This window comes from Caretta caretta, chromosome 10 (genome assembly GCF_965140235.1).
Source record: "Caretta caretta isolate rCarCar2 chromosome 10, rCarCar1.hap1, whole genome shotgun sequence".
Classification (NCBI taxonomy): Eukaryota; Metazoa; Chordata; order Testudines; family Cheloniidae; genus Caretta; species Caretta caretta.
Genome location: NC_134215.1, coordinates 11,360,527 through 11,381,862, shown reverse-complemented (window position 1 = coordinate 11,381,862; position 21,336 = coordinate 11,360,527). Strand labels below are relative to the sequence as shown.

The 21,336-nt window shown below is 42.0% G+C and overlaps 2 protein-coding genes across 5 annotated transcripts in view; one reads left to right on the top strand and one right to left on the bottom strand.

Moving 5' to 3' along the window:
• Nucleotides 1-106: 106 nt before the first annotated feature.
• Nucleotides 107-14,925, top strand: LOC142073319 (uncharacterized). The gene is made up of 2 exons (XM_075132675.1): nt 107-7,330; nt 14,803-14,925. Exon 1 carries the CDS (start codon nt 108-110, stop codon nt 2,301-2,303), a length of 2,196 nt encoding a protein of 731 aa, XP_074988776.1. The 5' UTR covers nt 107; the 3' UTR covers nt 2,304-7,330; nt 14,803-14,925.
• The window catches only part of IQCE (IQ motif containing E), a 43,159-nt gene continuing 32,899 nt past the window's right edge, over nt 11,077-21,336 (bottom strand). For 2 of the 4 annotated variants that reach the window (XM_048866835.2, XM_048866836.2), the window contains exons 21-23: nt 18,562-18,683; nt 17,841-17,951; nt 11,077-15,000 (exon numbers count right to left, since the gene is read on the bottom strand). In XM_048866835.2, coding sequence (XP_048722792.1) covers nt 14,873-15,000; nt 17,841-17,951; nt 18,562-18,683 — 361 coding nt within the window. In that variant the 3' untranslated portion in view covers nt 11,077-14,872. Of the gene's footprint in view, nt 15,001-15,289; nt 15,607-16,302; nt 16,420-17,840; nt 17,952-18,561; nt 18,684-21,336 lie in introns of those variants that run through there. The other 2 variants (XR_007358803.1, XR_007358804.1) reach the window with 2 other exon arrangements.

The window sequence follows — 21,336 nt, the reverse complement described above, 5'->3', positions numbered from 1 at the left end:
TGCCACTGCACCATCGCCACCACGCCAGCTCGCCACCACGCCACGTCATCGCAGTGCCACTGCACCATCACGCCACATCATCGCAATGCCACTGCACCATCACCACCATGCCAGCGCACCATCACACCACGTCATTGCAGTGCCACCGCACCATCACGCCACTCCACTACACCACCGCCGCCACCACGCCAGCGCACCATCACGCCACGTCATTGCAGTGCCACTACACCGCTGCACATCACGCCACTGCACTGCACCGCCGCCACCACCATGCCAGCGCACCATCACGCCACTCCACTGCACCATCGCCACCACGCCAGCGCACCATCACACCACGTCATTGCAGTGCCACCTCACCATCACGCCAGCACACCGTCACACCACACCACTGCACTGCTATTATATGCCAAATACCATCACGACACTCCATCATAACCACGTCATTGCAGTGCCACCTCGCCACCACGCCAGCGCACCACGTCATCGCAATGCCACTGCATCATCGCCACCACGCCAGCGCACCATCACGCCACATCATCGCAGTGCCACCGCACCGCTGCACCATCACGCCACTCCACTGCACCGCCGCCACCACCACGCCAGCGCACCATCACGCCACGTCATCGCAGTGCCACTGCACCATCGCCACCACGCCACTCCACTGCACCATCGCCACCACGGCGGCGCACCATCACGCCACGTCATTGCAGTGCCACTGCACCACCACGCCATGTCATCGCAGTGCCACTGCACCATCGCCACCACGCCAGCGCGCCACCACGCCATGTCATCGCAGTACCACTGCACCATCGCCACCACGCCAGCGCACCACATCATCGCAATGCCACTGCACCATCGCCACCACGCCAGCGCACCATCACACCACGTCATTGCAGTGCCACTGCATCATCGCCACCACGCCAGCGCACCATCACACCACGTCATCGCAGTGCCACCGCACCGCTGCACCATCACGCCACTCCACTGCACCGCCGCCACCACCACGCCACCGCACCATCACGCCACGTCATTGCAGTGCCACTGCACCATCGCCACCACGCCAGCGCACCATCACGCCACTCCACTGCACCGCTGCCACCACGCCAGCACACCATCACACCACGTCATTGCAGTGCCACCGCACCGCTGCACATCACGCCATTCCACTGCACCATCGCCACCACGCCAGCGCACCACGTCATCGCAATGCCACTGCACCATCGCCACCATGCCAGCGCACCATCACACCACGTCATTTCAGTGCCACTGCATCATCGCCACCACGCCAGCGCAACATCACGCAACATCATTGCAGTGCCACCACACCGCTGCACCATCACGCCACTCCGCTGCACCATCGCCACCATGCCAGCGCACCATCACACCACATCATTGCAGTGCCACCGCACCATCACGCCACTCCACTGCACCATCTCCACCACGCCAGCGCGCCATCACACCACGTCATTGCAGTGCCACCGCACCACTGCACCATCACACCACTCCACTGCACCATCGCCGCCACCACACCAGCGTCACTGCACTGCTGCACCATCGCCGCCACCCCACTGCACCATCGCTGCCACCATGCCAGCGCATCATCACACCACGTCATTGCAGTGCCACCGCACCATCACGCCACTCCACCGCACCATCTCCACCACCACGGCAGCGCACCATCACACCACATCATTGCAGTGCCACTGCACTGCTGCACCATCACACCAGTTCACTGCACCATCACCACCATGCCAGCGCACCATCACACCACGTCATTGCAGTGCCACCGCACCATCACGCCACTCCACTGCACTGCACCATCGCCAGCACGCCAGCGCACCATCACGCCACGTCATTGCAGTGCCAGCACACCGCTGCACCATCACGCCACTTCACTGCACCGCCGCCACCACCATGCCAGCGCACCATCACGCCACTCCACTGCACCATCGCCACCACGCCAGCGCACCATCACACCACGTCATTGCAGTGCCACCTCACCATCACGCCAGCGCACCGTCACACCACACCACTGCACTGCTATTATATGCCAAATACCATCACGACACTCCATCATAACCACTCACTGTTACTCCATATTACCCTGCAGGTGTGCAAGCACCATCACCACTGCGCTTCAGTATGCCTTTCCACATCACCATGCCGCCACCATTACATACCTGCAATTTCTTATCCCATCATTATGCTGCTACACAAGGCCGTGTGACATAACTTACTCATGCAATGCTGACATGTCTTTGACCTTGCCTTCTCTCACATATATACATAGCAATATATACTGAAAAAAAACCAACACAACAAACAAACAAACCTAAACTGCTACCCAAACAAGCTACTCCAGTGCACTAGTTTCTGCCCCAGGGAAGAGGATGAGAGAACAAACGACATGTCACAGATGTATAGTTACATTACTTAATGCACTACTGAAAGGCATTCAGATATTACAGTGATGAGCACAGCATAAGGACCCATGTAGAACAACGGGCGTTGCTATGAATCAGTATAAGGAACCATCATACATTATGGAGAGCAATCATACCACTGTGCAACATTAAGCAATCTCCAGTTCTGGGATTATCACAAACACTCCACACCCATTCCAGAATTTTATTTTCTTCCCCAATGCCTCATCTACAACATTTTTTTTTAAATCAGTTCCTAAACTTTTTGGATGGTCTACATTACAAAATGTAATGTCAGATTTTGAGAGGTATTTAGGCACCTAAATGTACCTATCTGCATCTTTAAAGATCCCACTAGATACTTATCTGTCTCTTTAGGCACCTAAATACCTTTAAAAATTTGGTCCCAAGCACTTTGGGGAAGAGGTTGTCATGTAGTATATGTTTGTACAGCCCCTAGCACAATGGGGCTCAACCTAGTTGATGTCTTTAGTCATTAGGGCTAGGTAAATATTGGAATAATAAAATCATCTAGTGATAGTTAAACCCCTGGTCAGCATGATATCAGCTTAATTTGCTTCTTCACAATCATATTTGTACACAATAACCTTTTGTATTACAGACAAGTCTAAAGAACAAATGTTTAAAAAGAGGAAGGATGGGGGGACAGTACGATTTCCAGAATTTGTGCAATAATCCTAGAAAGTGACAGAGAAAGCAAAAAAAATTGAAAGTTAACTCCAAAATTACAAATATATCTTTTGACTAGCAGGTTATTTAACAGTGATATCTGAATGTAGAGAAGCCATCCTCTGCATCTCTTCCCACATCTTTCCTACTCCCAATCTCTCCTCCCCTGCCCCCAAAATCAAACCTGCAGAGTGCAGCTGATGCCTAAATCCACCTCATTTTACTTCCATCTGGAGCTGAGCTCTCTGCACTGAGGGAAACTAAATGATGCCTAGTCAGTTTCATTCTCTGTGCTAGGAGAGCTGTTCTTAAAACTCAGCAGGAGCTAGAGTTGAACTGACTGTGCGCTGGTCATGTTCTAGCAGAAGAAGCAACACCAAAGTGCTCAGTCCTCCTACCCTTCTTGAGCAAGGAACAAAAACACAATCTAAACTGGTTGTGTTGATTTCTCACCTGCAGTGTTGGAATCAATAGGCTTTTCCCCAAAATAATCAATTTGAATGTATGTCAAAATTAGGGCTAAACTCTGACAGAGTCTCTAAACAGACTATTTGTATGTCAAGTTCTTTGCCCCAGGTATGAAATTACAGATCCTCTGTCTTTCTCCATTTCACTAGTCAATAGGAAAACAATATTAGAATAATTAAATGGTCCTCAGAAGACAGAGAAGTTAGTAGTCAGATAGCTCAGGAATTGGATTCATGCCCAGTATCTGAATCAGTGTTGTTCAATATATTTATTAATGGTTTGAAGGGGAAAGTGGATAAACAGTTGATGAAGATTACTGACAATACAGAACTATTTTGTTTAGGAAAACTAAGGAGAATCATGAATAACTTCAGATGGATCTAAGTACATTATGGAACCGGGCAGCACAATGAAAGATGATTTAAACTTCCATAACTGTAATGTAATTAATATTGGGCCAAATAATCTAAACTTGTGTGTGCTGAGGGGTTATAAATTTGCAGGAGTGCCTGAGGAAAGAGAACCAGGAACATATGTGAGAAATTCAAAATTAAAGAGGATTGGGTAATTGTGATCTTTAACAACAAGCTACCTAAGCTTTTTAAAGGGTAACCAAATCTCATGGTAATTGCTTGCGAGGGTCAGTAAAGAATGTCCTTCTCCCTTAAACACACATGTTGTACAGCATTCCACATTCATGTAGGTATATTATCTAGAGGAGGGAATATTCTCCTCTGAAACACCAAAACATTGAGTCTTAGTTAATGACAGAAGCAGAATAGTGAGCTTGATGGAGTAATACTCTGATCCACTTTGGCAAATATGTTCAGCATTTATACTTTTTCAAATTTAATACAGAGCTTTTAGTGAGCAGCAGGTAAAGTATGTCAGACATAATACAGACAAATAAAGTCAACAGTTTTGTTTATTCCAAATTGAACAAGGAGTTAATAGCACACATCTTGTGACATACAGAAATGCACCAATATGGAACAATGAAGACAAGAACTCCAAGGGTGTAATTAAAGTCAGAGGGCGTTTTAATGTTGACTTTAATGGAGGGTCAGGATTACACCCCAAGTATTTAGAAATAGGCAAGTGTAAAAAAGTATTAAGTCCCCATCCTATGTGTTTATTAGAGATATTTATATGCCCCCCCCTTACTGTAGTATCTGAGCACCTCACGATCTTTAATGTCTTTCTCCTCACAACACCCCTGTGAGGTAAAGTAGTACCATCAGCCCCATTTTCCAGATGGGGAATAGAGACACAGAAAGACTTGCCCAGAGGAAGTTTGTAGCAAAGCAAGGACTTGAACCTGCTGGGTCTCTTAAGTCCTCTCCTGAAAACATGTAAACATCTTAACTTTTGAAATTCATACCCACTTTTCTATCCTCCAAACCCATTCAAGAGTGGTTTGGTTTTTTTTAATATTCATAGATTCCAAGACCAACATGGGCCATTTTGTTAATCTCGTCTGACTTGCTGTGAAACACAGGCCATAAAACTTCCACAAAATAATTTCTACAGCATATTCAGTCATTCGGGTTCCCATTGTCTTTCCAGATCTTCCATTGGTATGGGTGGGTTTCAGTTGGTCCTTTAACAACCCATTCATACAACCCCAGCCAGTTATGTGACACGAACACCTCATGTCTTCTGCTCTGCCCCAAGAGCAGCTTTTTAACCTTCTAGCACCACTGGGTAGCAAGCTGTAGTCAAGTAAGTCACTGCCATGCATATAATTCATAAAAATATTCTAGAAGATTCCCACTGTGTCACATCTTTTCCCCATTGAGACAGAACGAAGCAGGGTCACTTTAACCAGTCACCCGGGGAAGTTCAAACTCACAGTTGTTATCATTGGATGCCCAAACCAATTTCTTGGTAGCTGTCCTACTAGGCACTTTCAAGATTCTTACAGCAGAGTTTTCACAACACAGGACACAGCAGTTTCACACGCTGCCTTAGGTCTTCAGATGACACTAGCAGCGTGCACATAACGTGCTCTAGATCAAAAGGAATTATTGTGAGGAAGTTCTATGGCCTGTGTTTTACAACATGTCAGACTAGATGATCACAGTGATCTCTTCTAGCTTCAGAATCTATGAATCCAAACAAACTTCTGGCATTCTTTAGGTCCTGATCCAAAGCCTATTGAAGTTAATAAAAAGACGCAAATTACATGGACTTTGGACTGGGCCCTTAATTTGATTTGGTGGACAATCAGTACATAAATCAGACCCTTGCATTAAATAAACCCCTAAATATTTAAGTACGAATGGACTCTATTATGCATAACACAACAGATCATGTGTTGTGCTCTTACCAGAGCCATTCCGACATTGTGACTTACCTAAGGTCTGCAACCTGAGTAAGCTGGAGGGTCCTTTCACATTCTCGAACAAACAAAAATTAAACAACACTATTTTTAGCTTCAAAAAGTAAGAAGCGGAGTGTATCCTTTTGGGAAATGTACTGAAAACTAAGTAAATTATCTGACTAGCTTCAGGACCTTGCAGTAAATAGGGATGATAAATAACAAGCAGCCAGTGCTTTCAAGCAGGAACAATGGAAATCACAATTTCACTGGCCTCATTACAAAGATTGTGTTGTTTTCTATGGAAATTAAAACTTGTAAAAAATGTTTGCTGTTTTTCATTATAAAGGAATGTTCCCATATGTAAGTGAATTCTTACTGTAGAGGCATGTGGTCTATTGTTATTGCAGGAGCTCTCAAACTTTTCTACAGTACAGACCAAATTTTAACACAGAGATCATCTCGTGGACCACCTGCCTCCCATTTGTAATCACATGAACCACGCATTCTCAGCTGTGACTGTAGAACATCCTTGTGGCAACACACTCATGAACTGATTACACGAAAGAGTGAAAGTAACACGTTTTAAGTATAATTTATTGCAATTTAGCAGCTGGAAAAAATAAAACAGCCAGCACTATGTGACCAGCCAGTTTTTCATGAGCCACCAGTAAGCGTTCCACAGACCAGTTTGAGAATCACTGGTCTATTTAAATAATTTTAGAATTAGGAGTCTTTGTGACATAAGCCAAGCTACAAAAATCTGTAAATAGCTTAGTTTTCTCTATTTGAAAATGAGTATAATACCTACAACTTTATCCTCTAAATACTAGCGGATGAATATGGACCATGAACACCTTTATTTTCAGGGAGAGATTTTATCAGGTTATCCAAAAGCAATTTAGGATTTACAGTGTCTGCACCAGCATAACTTATATAGATATGGAAAGCAAAAGACAAAAATCGGCTCTTTGAAAAACTAGGATAATATGTTAGTTTCTGTAAATGTTTTGAAATATATAGTTGATTTTAATGTCTTTTTACTGAGGAGGGGCTTTCTGCATAGACAAAAACAGTTTCAAGGAATCCTTATAATAAATGCTAAGTAGATTTTAAAACACAGAGGATTCAGGGCTAGACATACAGTAGCATTGCTAAAAAGGAGTAAATATGAGCTATAAAAGCCCAGACCCTTCGGCCCTTTTGTAAGAAAAGCTCCCATTTTCCTGCACAAGGACTGCAGGATACTGGTCAAAGTGTTTTGCTTAATTTTTTGTTTTGTTTAAGTGCCATCAAGGAGGAGGCAGACATTATTTTGGATTCACATGTTCTAAGCTTTTTCACCTTCAGTTCAACAAGCTGCAATTGACAATCCTAGGACAAGAAGCTGACAGAGCTCACTGTGAAAGCTGGAAATATCCTCATGCAGGTAACCAGTGGCAAGGTATTTATGTCTCATAATTATAAGCTGAAATGCTCTTGGTTGGAATCCATCCTACAGATGTTCCTGCTTCAATAGGCTCATGGACAGGAAAAAAATCTCTTCTGCATCCACTGTGCTCTCAGTCTGTCAGCAATCAATTGAACATAGAGCCCTCAAAACAACATTGAGACCTAGTTTGACAGCACTGCTGTAAATCATTCCAAAGTGTTTCAGTCTGTTTGAATTACAACAAGCTGAATACAATTAAGTAAGAGTATAAATGACAGAATAACAATAGTATCATCTCGGGGCACCTCATGAGGGTCAAAATGATATACAAGCTGGAGCTCCTGCAAGCTGAAGAATGGTAGTGAACATGCCTTGCCTGCAGTTGTATGCTACAGGAGAGAACTGGACATGAAGCTATTGGAACGAGGGCTAGGTTAAAGGGAACAAAAAGAGGTATCAATGCTTTGAAGTTGCCTCACAAAATCAATAACAGGTGTAAGGGAAAATATAATGCAGAGAAAAAGATGCACTCTTTAATCTAGGACAGTCGCTCTCAACCTTTCCAGACTACCCCTTTTGGGAAGCTGATTTGTCTTGCGTACCCCCAAGTTTCACCTCAATTAAAAACTACTTGCTGACAAAATCAGGCTTAAAAATACAAAAGTTTCACAGCACACAATTACTGAAAAATGGCTCACTTTCTCATTTTTACCAAATAATAATAAAATAAATCAATTGGAATATAAATATTGTACTTACATTTCAGTGTATAGTTTATAGAGCATTGTCTGTAATATGAGATTTTAATTTGTACTGACTTTGCTAATGCTTTTTATGTAGCCTGTTGTAAAAGTAGGCAAATATCTAGATGAGTTGATGTACCCCCTGGAATACCTCTCCATATCCCCAGGAGTATGTGTACCCCTGGTTGAGAACCACTGATCTAGGAAGTAGCGGTCAAGTATAGTATTTAATACTAGGTATATTTTCTATTGTAGAGGAGCTACGGTATATTCTGTGACTGAAAGCAGAAAGGACTCTGATCTCTTAGATATTTTGCATCTCTTACGTGAGCCTATTTAGGTAATTCTTGCTTACATGAAGACTGATGGCTATCAGGCCCCCATTGATTAGATTTTAGTGGCCTTGTCCCTCCCCATTTTTTTTTAAAAAAGGGTATTTCTCCCACTATCACCAAAACAAATGAACAGAATAACCACTGTAGCAAGATATATTTAGGAATAGAAGATGCAAGTAATTCACCTTTACATAAAAAAATGTTCTCTAATCAGTTGGAGCCAACTTCAAATGCCATCTTGTTAGATGGCAGTCCTGCTGGAAAAAATGGCCCTTAGTTACTAACAATTGGCTAATGTGTAGCAGTAGTAATATTTTGTAATTCATTAGCTTTGTTCAAGATTCACCAGATACAATCAATCAGTCAATAAAAGGAATGGATCTCCAAAATGAAAGATATTGAAGAGATGGTGAGATTAAGGCCCATTTAAACCTTCAAAACGAGACATGCAACTGGGTGGCCACTTCAGCCCATGTGATAGCTCAAAAAAAAGCAGATAGACCTAGTAAATGTAAAAGCACTTATTCTTCATGGACCCTCTGACAGTCAGTCAGTCAAACCATTCATACATTTTTCTTTAGTTATTCAATGTAATTCTTTCTGGTTGTGCTATAGAAGCATATTATGTAACAAGTAGGCCCACACCCCTGGATGTTATGTTTTGAGTTTGGATAATTCAGACTATATCATGCTGTGAAGCCCATACTAGCTCATTGGCTATCAGATCTTGCATGTGGTAGTAAAGATTTTACCCCATATACAGATTTTTTAAAATGCTGGCTTGTACTGTGACTAATGCTAGGAGGTCATTTTATGACCCTTTTGAGGCTGGGGGCTAAACTACAGGACATCAGTGAGAGGTCAGTATGACATATGTATCTCAGCAGCATTTCTGCAATCCTACTCCATTCATCTTGGGAAATGCTAGGATGCCACCTTCTAGATATGCTATTTTCAGCAAAAAACAGAGACACCCACAGCCCAATTCCTTCTCCCTCATCTCCCAACACAGTTTAAACATCCAGAGATGATGGGGATGAAGGCAGATTAACCACAAATCTTTGCAACCCTGGGATTCTTATTTCTGCCTGCCTTCTAGCAGATTACAGAGCCTACTGCTAAGTGTATTGTTCTGTGCATTTCTACCATTGCCTGGTCTTAAAGCAGAGCGCTCCATGGTTCTGGTGAATCCAGGCTATTTCTGCAGGCATTCTGCGCCAAAAAATAAAAAATTCTGCTCACAATATTTTAAAATTCTGCAAATTTTATTTGTCAAAATACTGCATAATCACACCAGTTTCAATTATTTTGGTAATTTATTTCAAAATACCTGTCAGCAAGTATGTCTGTAGCAATACAGATACTCACAAAAATTCCCCCAGAAGTAGGGAGTTAAAGAAACCCCTATGACAACTTAGTTCCTGTTCTCTGCCCCCTCCCTGGCCCCGATCCCACCCAGGGGGCCAGACACCCACAATCCAGCCAATACACACGAACCACCTACCCTCAGAGCCCAGCCGCAGGGTCCCCTCAGCCCAGTTAACTGTATCCCCTCCCCACAGAGTCCAGCCAAGGAGCCCCCAGCCCACATACCCACATCTCCTCCTCTCCAGAGCTCAGCTGTGGCCCCCAAGCCCAGACACCTGCCCCCTCCCTCCTTCCATCCCTCCTAGAGCTCAGCCATAGCCTGCCCCCCCCCCACCCAGGCACCCAGTTTGTTACCGCTCAGAGCCCAGGGATCCAGAGGGAGAAACAGCCTGATGCTGGGTCTCAGGCTTGTGCAGAGTTTCCTGCACACTGCCATCTCCTTCCCTCAAGGCGTGCAGGGAACCCTCTAATTCCCTCCCCTCCCCCAGCAGTGTCTTCTTTGTGTGAACCGGGCTCTGCTGGGTCCAGCGGCCCCTAGTGGTGGCCAGCAGCACTGCAGCCCATTTTTCTGGGGGAAAGGAAATTCTGCATGCATTAAGTTCTGCAAAATTCTGCACTGCACAGTGGCACAGAATTCCCCTGGGAGTAATCCAGGCCCAGGTTAGTCTTAATCCACCCATAATAGGAAAGGAGACTACTGAGAAGTCAGTCCACTTCTGTCATCATCAAGAACCCAGGAAACCTGTACACTTCATCTTTCTCTGCTTACAGTAAGTGCTTCATGCAGTTGGCATGAAGTTTCTTTTGAGTCTCACACTTGAATTTTATGCCACAACACAGAAAGAGATACAGATGAAACTTCTTGTTGGCTGCAAAAAGCAGGAAAATCTGAGGCAGTGGCAGTTTTGGTTGTAACAGTACATTTTCAGGACTCTTCTTTTCAACAGAACACCAGAAACAAATATGTGACATATGAATCTATCATCTCCGTCAATTCTACTTGTGTTTTGGACAGAGTTAAAGAATGTCTTTCATCCTTAATTCCCCTCCTCCCCCTACCTACTTAGATGAGGACATTAGGAGTATAGTTAACACAAACTCTATCCCACTCTTATCTTCACTTTTCCACTACTCCATCTCCTCATTTGTCCTGTGGAACATAAAAAAAGAGGGTCTAGGCACACCTGGTGCAGCAAGACAACCTCTGGCAAAAGGGTTGAACAATGATCCAAATGAAAATATAGTGACCACATCTTTAATGCAGTATAAGTCAGGGTAATAACACAATCAGAGGCAATTTCTGATGCAATTATTCATGAACAATTAATTTATAAACATAAACTTTATTTATAAAGTTCAATAATTAGAGGATAATATATAGTAATTGATTTTAAATCCAAAAGATCTCAGTATAAATTATGTACAACATTTTCACAATTCTAAATAAAATATTAAAAAGATCATAAAATATATTGTCTCTTCCTAGTGTTCCAAGGTTAATACATTTACATTTAATCTACATTAAAAACTCATTTTTGTCTGGAATTCTTTTTTTAATTCTATGCAGAACACAATAAACATATCAGGCGTGGATGCCACATTTAAAATGTATTAACAAGCATAGGCACTTCAGGACCAAGAAGAGAATGGAGGAGATGTAGTCTCAAGAAAGTTGTATTCTGACTAAACACACGCAAATGCACTCTCTCACATTCACACACACACACACACTAATGTCCATTTTGTCTTCCAGTAGATTTAAAATGGGCAACACTGGCACAGAGAGCACTTCTACAAAAGCAAAATGGAAAATTTGCAATTAGATTAGATAGGTTATAATGGAGTTTAATTTTCATTCAGGCCTTGAAGCCCTTGCGAGGTTATCAGTGCCTTCTGCAGCGAACATTTATTTCTCAGAACCTGAATGAGTTTTTACAGGAGCTGTGTCTAGACAGGTCTGAGCTACGCTGATTTTCATTTCCTGATCTCCATGGTGGGTTTAGGGGGAGAAAGAGGATGTAGTGCTGTGATCTACTTTCTGAGAGTATTTCTTCCTTCAAGCCTCGTCTCAGCTTTTTGTTACTGACACTCAGAGACAGATAGGAATAAAATAAAGCTCGCAACGTTAGTCAGTATTTATATATTGCTTTCAATGTATTCCTTTAATAAATAAAATAAAGCAACATTAAAAGCTACTAATATTGTAGGTTTTTCCCTTCTGCCCATATCAGGTCAGGGCTATGATATAAAATGAGTGCAGTTACTTTCCAAACTAAGAGGTGAGCAGGAGTGCAGTACTCAAGGGAACATCATTTTTTTGACAGCTCAGATTTCAAACTTTGAATTAGTTTCCCTCCAGACACATTTTGATTTGTCCTACCCCACACAAAATTGTGTCCCCTTTACCCCGAACTCACTCTGTGCCTCAGAGAGATATTCCCTCTACTCTGTCCTGGAACTTGTCTGCTGATGCTATTACTGACCACAAATATCCTTTTTAAAACGATTCACTGCTTAGTGAAAATGAAAGCCTCTCTGCTCTGTATCTGGTTCCTAATGCTTTGTTAATAGCTCTTTATTACTGCCTACTATTTTAAGAGAGTATTCTATCCATTATATTCACCATCCAAGTATTTCCACACAGAGTAGAGGCTGGGAAGCCATTCTGGTCCAGTCTTAGCCCTAGCACATGCCATGTACCACACACTATCCCCTTAACCTGTCAGAGCCCTGAGCTCTTTCTAGTCTCTAGAGGCATATCCATGACACTTAACCACAGTTTAAGATCTAAAATTTTGGACATAAGCAACTTTTACAGACCTACCACCATTTTAACTAACTGACAATCTCTCTCATAGTTTATGTGACTGTTTCAGAAAAGAAGGAAAACGTCTTCTTTTAGCTTTGGCCAAGAGAATTGCTTTTCTCCTCTCTCCCTCCCCCCCCATGATAATCACGTGACTGCAGTAACAGTGGAATACCCTATCCAATGGGAGTGTAAATGACATTCCACAGACTACATTGGGTATGGAGAGCTCCCAACAACTGCCTCTAGAAATAGTACAGACAACATTTCCACTGATGGAATTAAATGAAATCAGCTGCATTGTGCTGCAGCCATCCAGTTTCCTCTTTGGCTGCAAGTACTGGCACGAACTACGATAAACCTCAGATAAAGCACAGTCTCAGTCCCCTGATTGCAATGAAGAACCGACTTATTAGTATTCAGCATAACAATGCTGACTGACTTTTAATTTAAAAAAAAAGAGAAGGAGGGAGAGAATGTGATAAAAATCTTATACCTAGAAGTGTAGTTTGGGTGTACAAGGGACTCAAGAACTCCTTGATGACATCCTTAGCAAGCAGCTGCTAAATGCAGTGCTAGCCCTCTACTCAGGAGAATGGGTGGACTCCCTAAGAATCCTATTGAGTTACTGAACATATTTACAGAATTGAAACATGCTATTGCTTTCTGATGTATGCGACATCTATTTGCACTCCTGCTCAATCAACACTGAATGAAGGAACATTTAAAAGTATATTTTCTTTAGTAACAGTCAGCATTAGAATGCAATATTCCTTTTCACTCCCCACAAATTGCACTTTTGTTTAAGCAGTCCTGTGAGTTATTGACAGCTCACTTCTCTGCCACTGTGGAGGAAAGGTGGGACAAGGTTAGGTAGCGGACTGAGAATCAAAAGAGCAACAGATTTCCCGCGTGGCCTTGGGTAGGTCACTTAACCACTCTGTGCCACAATTTCTTGATAATAATCTTTACCTCCTTCACAGGGGTGCAAAATTCATTAATGTTTATAAATCATGTTGAGAACCTCAGACAGAAGATGACATATGGGGGGAAAAATAATATCAGATTTTAAAATACAGTAGTGTTCGGCAGATTGATCCATCTGTATAGATGACATTTCAGACATTGAAAAGTACAGTAAGCTAAAACAGAACACATAACAGTGTATTTCCTCTGTGAAATATTTTCACATATTAAAAGATAACCCTGCATAATCCACTGATGGGTCTGCTTTGCTCCACTTACATATCATAAACACGAAGGCATCCCTCACACACCACTCCCCATCATTATGCATTCTCTCCATGGATACCATTATAGTAAATGCAATGGTTTACATGGTTACATATTTCACATACAGTACAGTACACAATCTGTACTAGAAAATACATACTTGGTAAATGCAATAATTTAAGTTCAACTGCCAACACATGTATGGCATAATACACTTATGACAGAGAGAGCTTTCTAAGAGCCTTAAACTAAGTTCTGCAACATAATGGATATATTTAGCACAAAAAATTAAAACTAAGTAGCTATTCAATAAATAGAGCAGATCTTATGGCATGGTTTCACTTAGCACACACAAGCTGATGGTCACAAACATGCGTTCAGAACACCATGCGTGCATCCTTTTGCCCAATGTGTGCAGTTCCTTCCTCTATCTATCTTCATCTCTTGTACCCACATCTACTCTACATTAAAGTCAATGGGACTACTCACAAGAGTAAAAACTGGTCAAGTAAGAGTTGCAGGATTGGGCCTCTAGATTGTAAACTCTTTAGGGAAAGGACCTTCTCTTCTTTCCTGACTGTGAAGCATTATACATACATCAACAGAACTGTAAAGATCCTGCTGATGCACAACTATTGAACAGGTTTCAGAGTAACAGCCGTGTTAGTCTGTATTCGCAAAAAAAAAAGGAGTACTTGTGGCACCTTAGAGACTAACCAATTTATTTGAGCACAAGCTTTGCTCAAATAAATTGGTTAGTCTCTTAGGTGCCACAAGTACTCCTTTTCTTTTTGCGAACTATTGAACAGTTTAACTCCCACACTCTCAATATAATAAGAACAGGAAAGAAATACAGTAATGAGGTTAGAGAGACACAGTCAGTAGAGAGGTTATATAAAACAGAATGATTTTTCATGGCTGAAATACCAATGGCTTTAAGGTGACATTGCCCCTTTTAACCCTCTACTTGCTTTATCTTGCCAGAAAGAAGAAAACATTTTCTTTCGTTTGTGAGCCAGGCCTGTAAAAGGGAATGAGAAGAACCCCCGCGAACCTAGAAGTGGGAGTAATTTTTCTTCACCAGCAGCGATGGAGAGACTACACTATCATCCGAATCGTCTGAGTGAGCCTCATCCGAATGCGGAGAGAGTGTGGGCTGCAACTGGTTCTGGGAGGACATGACTGAAAAAACCACAAAGAAGACAGGAGCATCAATAAACATCATTGACAAAACCAGGCCCTTGTGGGAAGTGTAATACCTCTGGGCCGTTAGGTTACCACAGTGACTTATGGTTAAGAATAATTCTGTTCCCTCTTTTTCCTGCATACAACTATTACCTTTCCCCTTTCCTGAAAGGGCATGGCAAGCATTAAACTGACATACTGACCATGCCTGATTTGTCTTATTGTCACGAAATCTTCTCAAGTGGTTACACACCATAAAATAAAGTAATTTGAGACCGAAGTCATCTCACATCATAAAAACAGTTATTTATTAGCAGGCTAGCAAAGGAAAAATTGACCCAAGCAAGATCAAGTTAAGTGGAAATGTCATGGAGAGGGCTTAAGACAGTCATGCATAAAGAAATGGGAGACAGGTGGCTGAGGACAATGATTGATGACTCACTATGCATTATAAAGTACCATACATAAATATGTTGGTATAGTATGTAAATATTAACAACAAAAAACTTTCACCAGACTATGTTTTATCTTTGAAAAAAAATTTTTTTTGGATGAATGGAGGAAGGTCCTGCACTTAACTTGATGGTATTTTTCTGCTGACTCCTGGAAAGAAAGAAAAGTACTAAGAATGTTGAGGAGGGGGAGGGGGGCAAGAGGCATGCACACAGAGCGTGTGGAATGGGGGACCGTGGCTGGGGGGAAGAAGACACACAGAGCCCCTGTGAGAGGGGGCTGGGGGATTGGACAATTCGCTGAAATAGAGGGGGATGGGAGGATGGTACACAGGGACTTTGTGGGGGGTTGGGGGACTGGAGGAAAGCAAGGATCCTCTGGTGTGTGCAATGTGTTCAGCCTACAGAAGCTATGAAATGTGCACCCCCACCCCCAGTTAAATGCACCTATGTACATTCTGTGTGGACTGCTGCTGAAAAGATGAGGGAAGATTTTTAGAAAAATGATTTATGAACTAATAGTACTGAGGATAGGAGCAAATAAAGGGAACTCTTAGAAGCTGACATAGCAATAAAAAGATGTGACTCCCACAATAAACTGCTTGTTTCTAAATGGTCAATCTTTGTCTCTCTAATAAGACATACCTGGTCATTAACCTGGTAACTTTGCTGGTACATACTATCTTGCTCTTTTTCCCCCTTTTTGTCCTTTTTTTAGGCTCTTTGGGGCAAGAACTCTAAGTCTGCGTTTGTACAGAACTTAGCCCAATAAGGTCCTTATTCTGAATGGGCAGAATACTGAATACTTTGGGCAGTATTGCATGCAATACAAATAAATAATAATCACCGCTAAGCAGCTTGAGTTAGGTTAGCTGTGTTCCGAGAGTCCATTATATACTACAACAGAGGTGGGAAGAGATACCACTCTAGTTAAATCATGAAAGCAGAAATGCAGAGCTTCACCCTGAGATGGAGAAGGAAGTTATAAGCCAATGAGTTTCACATATTGTGGTTGTCACCCATATCTGCCCAACTTTATAGGAAGGAACAAATGTGACTGAACAAGTAGGATCTTATTGAATACATTTAAAAATCAGTCTCCAAATTTTGCTTATCTTCAGGAAGTTCTGGACTTGAAACAGTTACAGAAGTCACATGAAGTGAAGGCCTTGAATAAAATACCACTTATTTTAGCATTTTCCACACAGTGGAGTTTTACCTCTCTATTTATAGCTCAATCTAGTTTTACAAAGGGAAGGTTAAGAGGTGACTTCATTAAAGTTTATAAACTAAATACCTATATGGGGAACAAAAATTTGATCACGGGCTCTTTAGCCTACCAGATAAAGGTATAACAGGATCCAATGGTTGGAAGTTAAAGCTAAACTATTTCAGACTAGAAGTAAGGCACACATTATTCACTGCGGGTAATTAGCCATTGTAACAATTTACCAAGGGTTGTGACAAATTCTCCCTCATTGGCAATTTTCAAATCAAGACTGGATTTTTTTCGAAAAGATATCCTCTAGTTTAAACAAATTAATTCAGGGAAAGTCATGTGGCTTGTGTTAGAAGATGGTCAGACAAGAGGACCACAGTGGTCCCTTCTGATTTTATAATCTATGAATCCAGTAGAGACAATACAATGAAAGCCAAGACGCCACTAAACCTGGATAATACCTACTGATACTAGCCTATATACAAGTCCTCTTTAACACTTCAACATTCACAACTCATCTGAAAAGAATGCCAAAGGGCAGAGTAACCAAATGACTTCTTGCAAAATGTATTTCCACAGAACACTTACAACTGATCAAAAATCTAGAGGTCATCAAATGCAAGTTTGAGGTTGGAAGGTATGAGGTGAAGAGCTCATTCAGCAGCTGAATAATTTAAAGCTATCGAGTCCCTTCATAGGTATGATATGACCAGGGAAGAGCATTATTGCAGTGGGGGCCTATTTCACTAGCAGATGGTTAGATCAGGCACGAGCTAAGAGTTAGGGAAGTTGGACTTTTAGTGAATGGAATGGATTCAAATGGTTAACAAATTATAACCAACTGTAGGGTTGTCAGAGTTACTCATCAAGATGATATTTATGACAGAGCATTCTCTTTCATTCAGTAGTTAGTTGTATTTGCCTTTTGGGAGGATTTGGTTATGCTATCTATAAATGACCATGCCTAAAGGCAAAGTGTCCAAAGAGACATGTAGTATCAAGCCCGAAAACAACATCTGTTAGATTTATATTTACGGATATGCTTGCTCTCTCTTCAGTGGCAAGCTAAATATTTTCTAAACTCCAATATTTTCTAACCTGCCACTTTCTTAGGGACAATGAACAAACACCCCTTTGCCCCCCCACCTCTTTCTTCCAATACTCACCAGAAGAGGGCTGCAAGGAGGAAAGTTTGTGTTCTCTTGATCTCCTCTCTCTCCCTTCAGCAGTAAGTTCTTCCACAACTTCTTCACTGGTCACTTCACTGTCTTCATCATCTGGAATAATTCAGCAGTCAGAAACGTCATGACTGCATAGTGATGGTGCTTTATTATTATTAATTATTTGTATTATAGTAGCACTAGTTAGCCAGATTTTCTAGAGCTAAAGTTTTTTTATTTACCTGGTCTCCCTTGTACTTGGAGACAGCTGAAAAGACATTACCACATTTATTTGGCTGACTGGGGATGCTTGGCTGACAGGGGATGCTTCCTTATTATCAGATAACTCTATTCCCTTTAAGCAAGAAAGGTGAAATCCTCCCAACTTCTCCACGGTTGAAGCCTGAAATGTCATGGAAACTCCCAAAGTACATCTACATGGTAGGGGTGAGCTGGAAGCAGACAGGCTGCACAGAGGAACACCATATCCTCTTGGATACTACCCTTTTATCCCTAGAGGCAGCCACTCCAACTCAAGGTTGTGACAAATAGGCAGGGCAGTATGTGGGGAACTTGCAAACACACTGTCTGGGTATCTATTTTGTGGCTACAGGATTTCAATCTCCAAGACTACCAATCTTTCACTAGACCTAAAGTTTTCTTTAAAATTGTGAGAGTGCCCATTCATAGCCCACATACTTCTGAACATAGAGGGAAATGAGATTACCAAGAGAGGTTGATGTGAAGGCTGAAGGGAAAGGTTTCCTGAGTGCTGGTGAGATTTGTTTCTTCTTCCTATTGGAAACAGCAGGGAATGTTCTTTCACTTGAAGCTCTGGAGACAGAGGGCCTGCAAAAGATGCACTGCATTAGCATGAAACAGGGATCACTAATCCACCTGCAGAGATGCAAGCAGGAAACCCGAGACATATACAGTCGAAATAAATAAATAAATAAAACTATAATGACTCACAAAGGTGATAACATGTAAACCAGATGAGATTTCACAGGTGGACTTTATGTTACAACCACCTCCTTGTTTCATCTCCCAAGGAACAATGTTGGGCAGCGTGGATGACGTATACCTGCTCTGTATTACTTTATTGCTCTATGGTTGTCTGATTGCTTTATATGCTCTATGACAGTCCAATTGCTGTAAGGATGCTTCCTGACTATATGATGCAAAATAAACAAGGAGCTTTTAGAAAAAACAAGTAGGAAACAAAATCATGACTAGAGAAAATATACCTAAAGGAGAACTCAAGGACGTTAAGGCCATTGCAGAGAAACTAAATGAATTCTTTGCATCGGTCTTCATGGCTGAGGATGTGAGGGAGATTCCCAAACCTTAGCCATTCTTTTTAGGTGACAAATCTGAGGAACTGTCCCAGATCGAGGTGTCATTAGAGGAGGTTTTGGAACAAACTGAAATTAAACAGTAATAAATTACCAGGACCAGAGAGTATTCACCCAAGAATTCTGAAGGAACTCAAATGTGAAATTGTAGAACAACTAACGGTGGTTTGTAACCTATCATTTAAATCAGCTTCTGTACCAAATGACCAGAGGATAGCTAATGTGACGCCAATTTTTTAAAAGGCCTCCAGAAGTGATCCTGTCAATTACGGGCCAGTCAGCCTGACTTCAGTACTGGGCAAACTGGTTGAAACTATAGTAAAGAATAGAATTGTCAGACACATAGATGAACTTAATTTGTTTGGGAAGAGTCAAAATACTTTTTGTAAATGGAAATCATGCCTCACCAATCTACTACAATTCTTTGAGGGGGTCAACAAGCATGGGGACAAGGGAGATCCAATGGATATAGTGTACTTAGATTTTCAGAAAGCCTTTGACAAGGTCTCTCACCAAAGACTATTAAGAAAATTAAGCTGTCATGGGGTAAGAGGGAGGGTCCTCTCATGGATCCGTAACTGGTTAACAGACAGGAAACAAAAGGTAGGAATAAATGGTCAATTTTCAGAATGGAGAGAGGTAAACAGTGTGTCCCCCAGGGGTCTGTACTGGGAGCAGTACTAGTCAACACATTCATAAATGATCTGGAAAAAGGGGGAAACAGTGAGGTGGCAAAATTTGCAGATGATCCAAAACTACTCAAGATAGTTAAGTCCAAAGCAGACTGCAAAGAGCTACAAAGGAATCTCACAAAACTGGGTGACTGGGCAACAACATGGCAAATGAAATTCATTGTTGATAAATGCAAAGTAATGCACATTGGAAAGCATAATCCCAACTATATATATAAAATGATGGGGTCTAAATTAGCTGTTACCACTCAAGAAAGAGATCTTGGAGTCATTGTGGATAGTTCTCTGAAAACATCCACTTATGCAGCAGCAGTCAAAAAAGCGAACAGAATGTTGGGAATCATTAAGACAGGGATAGATAAGAAGACAGAAAATATCATATTGCTTCTATATAAATCCATGGCACGCACACATCTTGAATACTGCGAGTAGATGTGGTCACCCCATCTCAAAAAAGATATATTGGATTTGGAAAAGGGCAACAAAAATGAGGAGGGGTATGGAACAGCTTCCATATGAGGAACTATTAATAAGATTGGGACTTTTCAGCTTGGAAGAGAGACGACTAAGGGGAGATATGATAGAAGTCTATAAAATCATGACTGGTGTGGAGAAAGTAAATAAGGAAGTGTTATTTACTCCTGCTCATTACACAAGAACAAGGGGTCACCAAATGACATTAATAGGCAGCTTGTTTAAAACAAACAAAAGGAAGTATTTCTTTACACAATGCACTGTCAACATGTGGAACTCTTTGCCAGAGGATGTTGTGAAGGCCAAGACTATAACAGGGTTCAAAAAAGAACTAGATAAATTCATAGAGGCTAGGTTCATCAATGGCTATTAGCCACGATGGGCAGGAATGGTGTCCTTAGCCACTGTTTGCCAGAAGCTGGGAATGGGCGTCAGGGGATGGATCACTTGATGATTACCTGTTCTGTTTATTCCCTCTGGGGCACCTGGCATTGGCCACTGTCAGCAGACAGGATACTGGGTTATACTGACGTTTGGTCTGACCCAGTATGGCCGTTCTTATTTTCTTCAATAAAACACTTAATGAGTCTTTAAGAAAAATGATGTCTGGGCTATTAACTGGTCCATGGACCATGGCTCCAATAAAATTAAAAGACTGATTCTGCCAGGGCTGGGGACCTAAGATCAAAAGGATATTAAAATGTTTAAAAGTCCCTCATACTGGCTTGTCCAGAAGAACGGGCTCAGACACAGAGGGGTTCTGCAGAAGGAGCCTGAAGAAACTGGGTTACCTAGCTAACATCCGGGGGACAGGCCTGCACAGAATCATAGAATTGTAGGACTGAAAGGGACCACGAGAGGTCTTCTAGTCCAGTCCCCTGCATCCAAGGCAGGACTAAGTATTATCTATGCCATCCCTGATTCTACAGCTTCCTTAGGCAATTTATTCCAATGCTCAACTACCCTGACAGTTAGGAAGTT

Excerpts from the sequence above, each read along its gene's own strand:
- LOC142073319 (XM_075132675.1), top strand. The coding sequence starts at position 108 with ATGCCAGCGCACCATCACACCACGTCATTGCAGTGCCACCGCACCATC.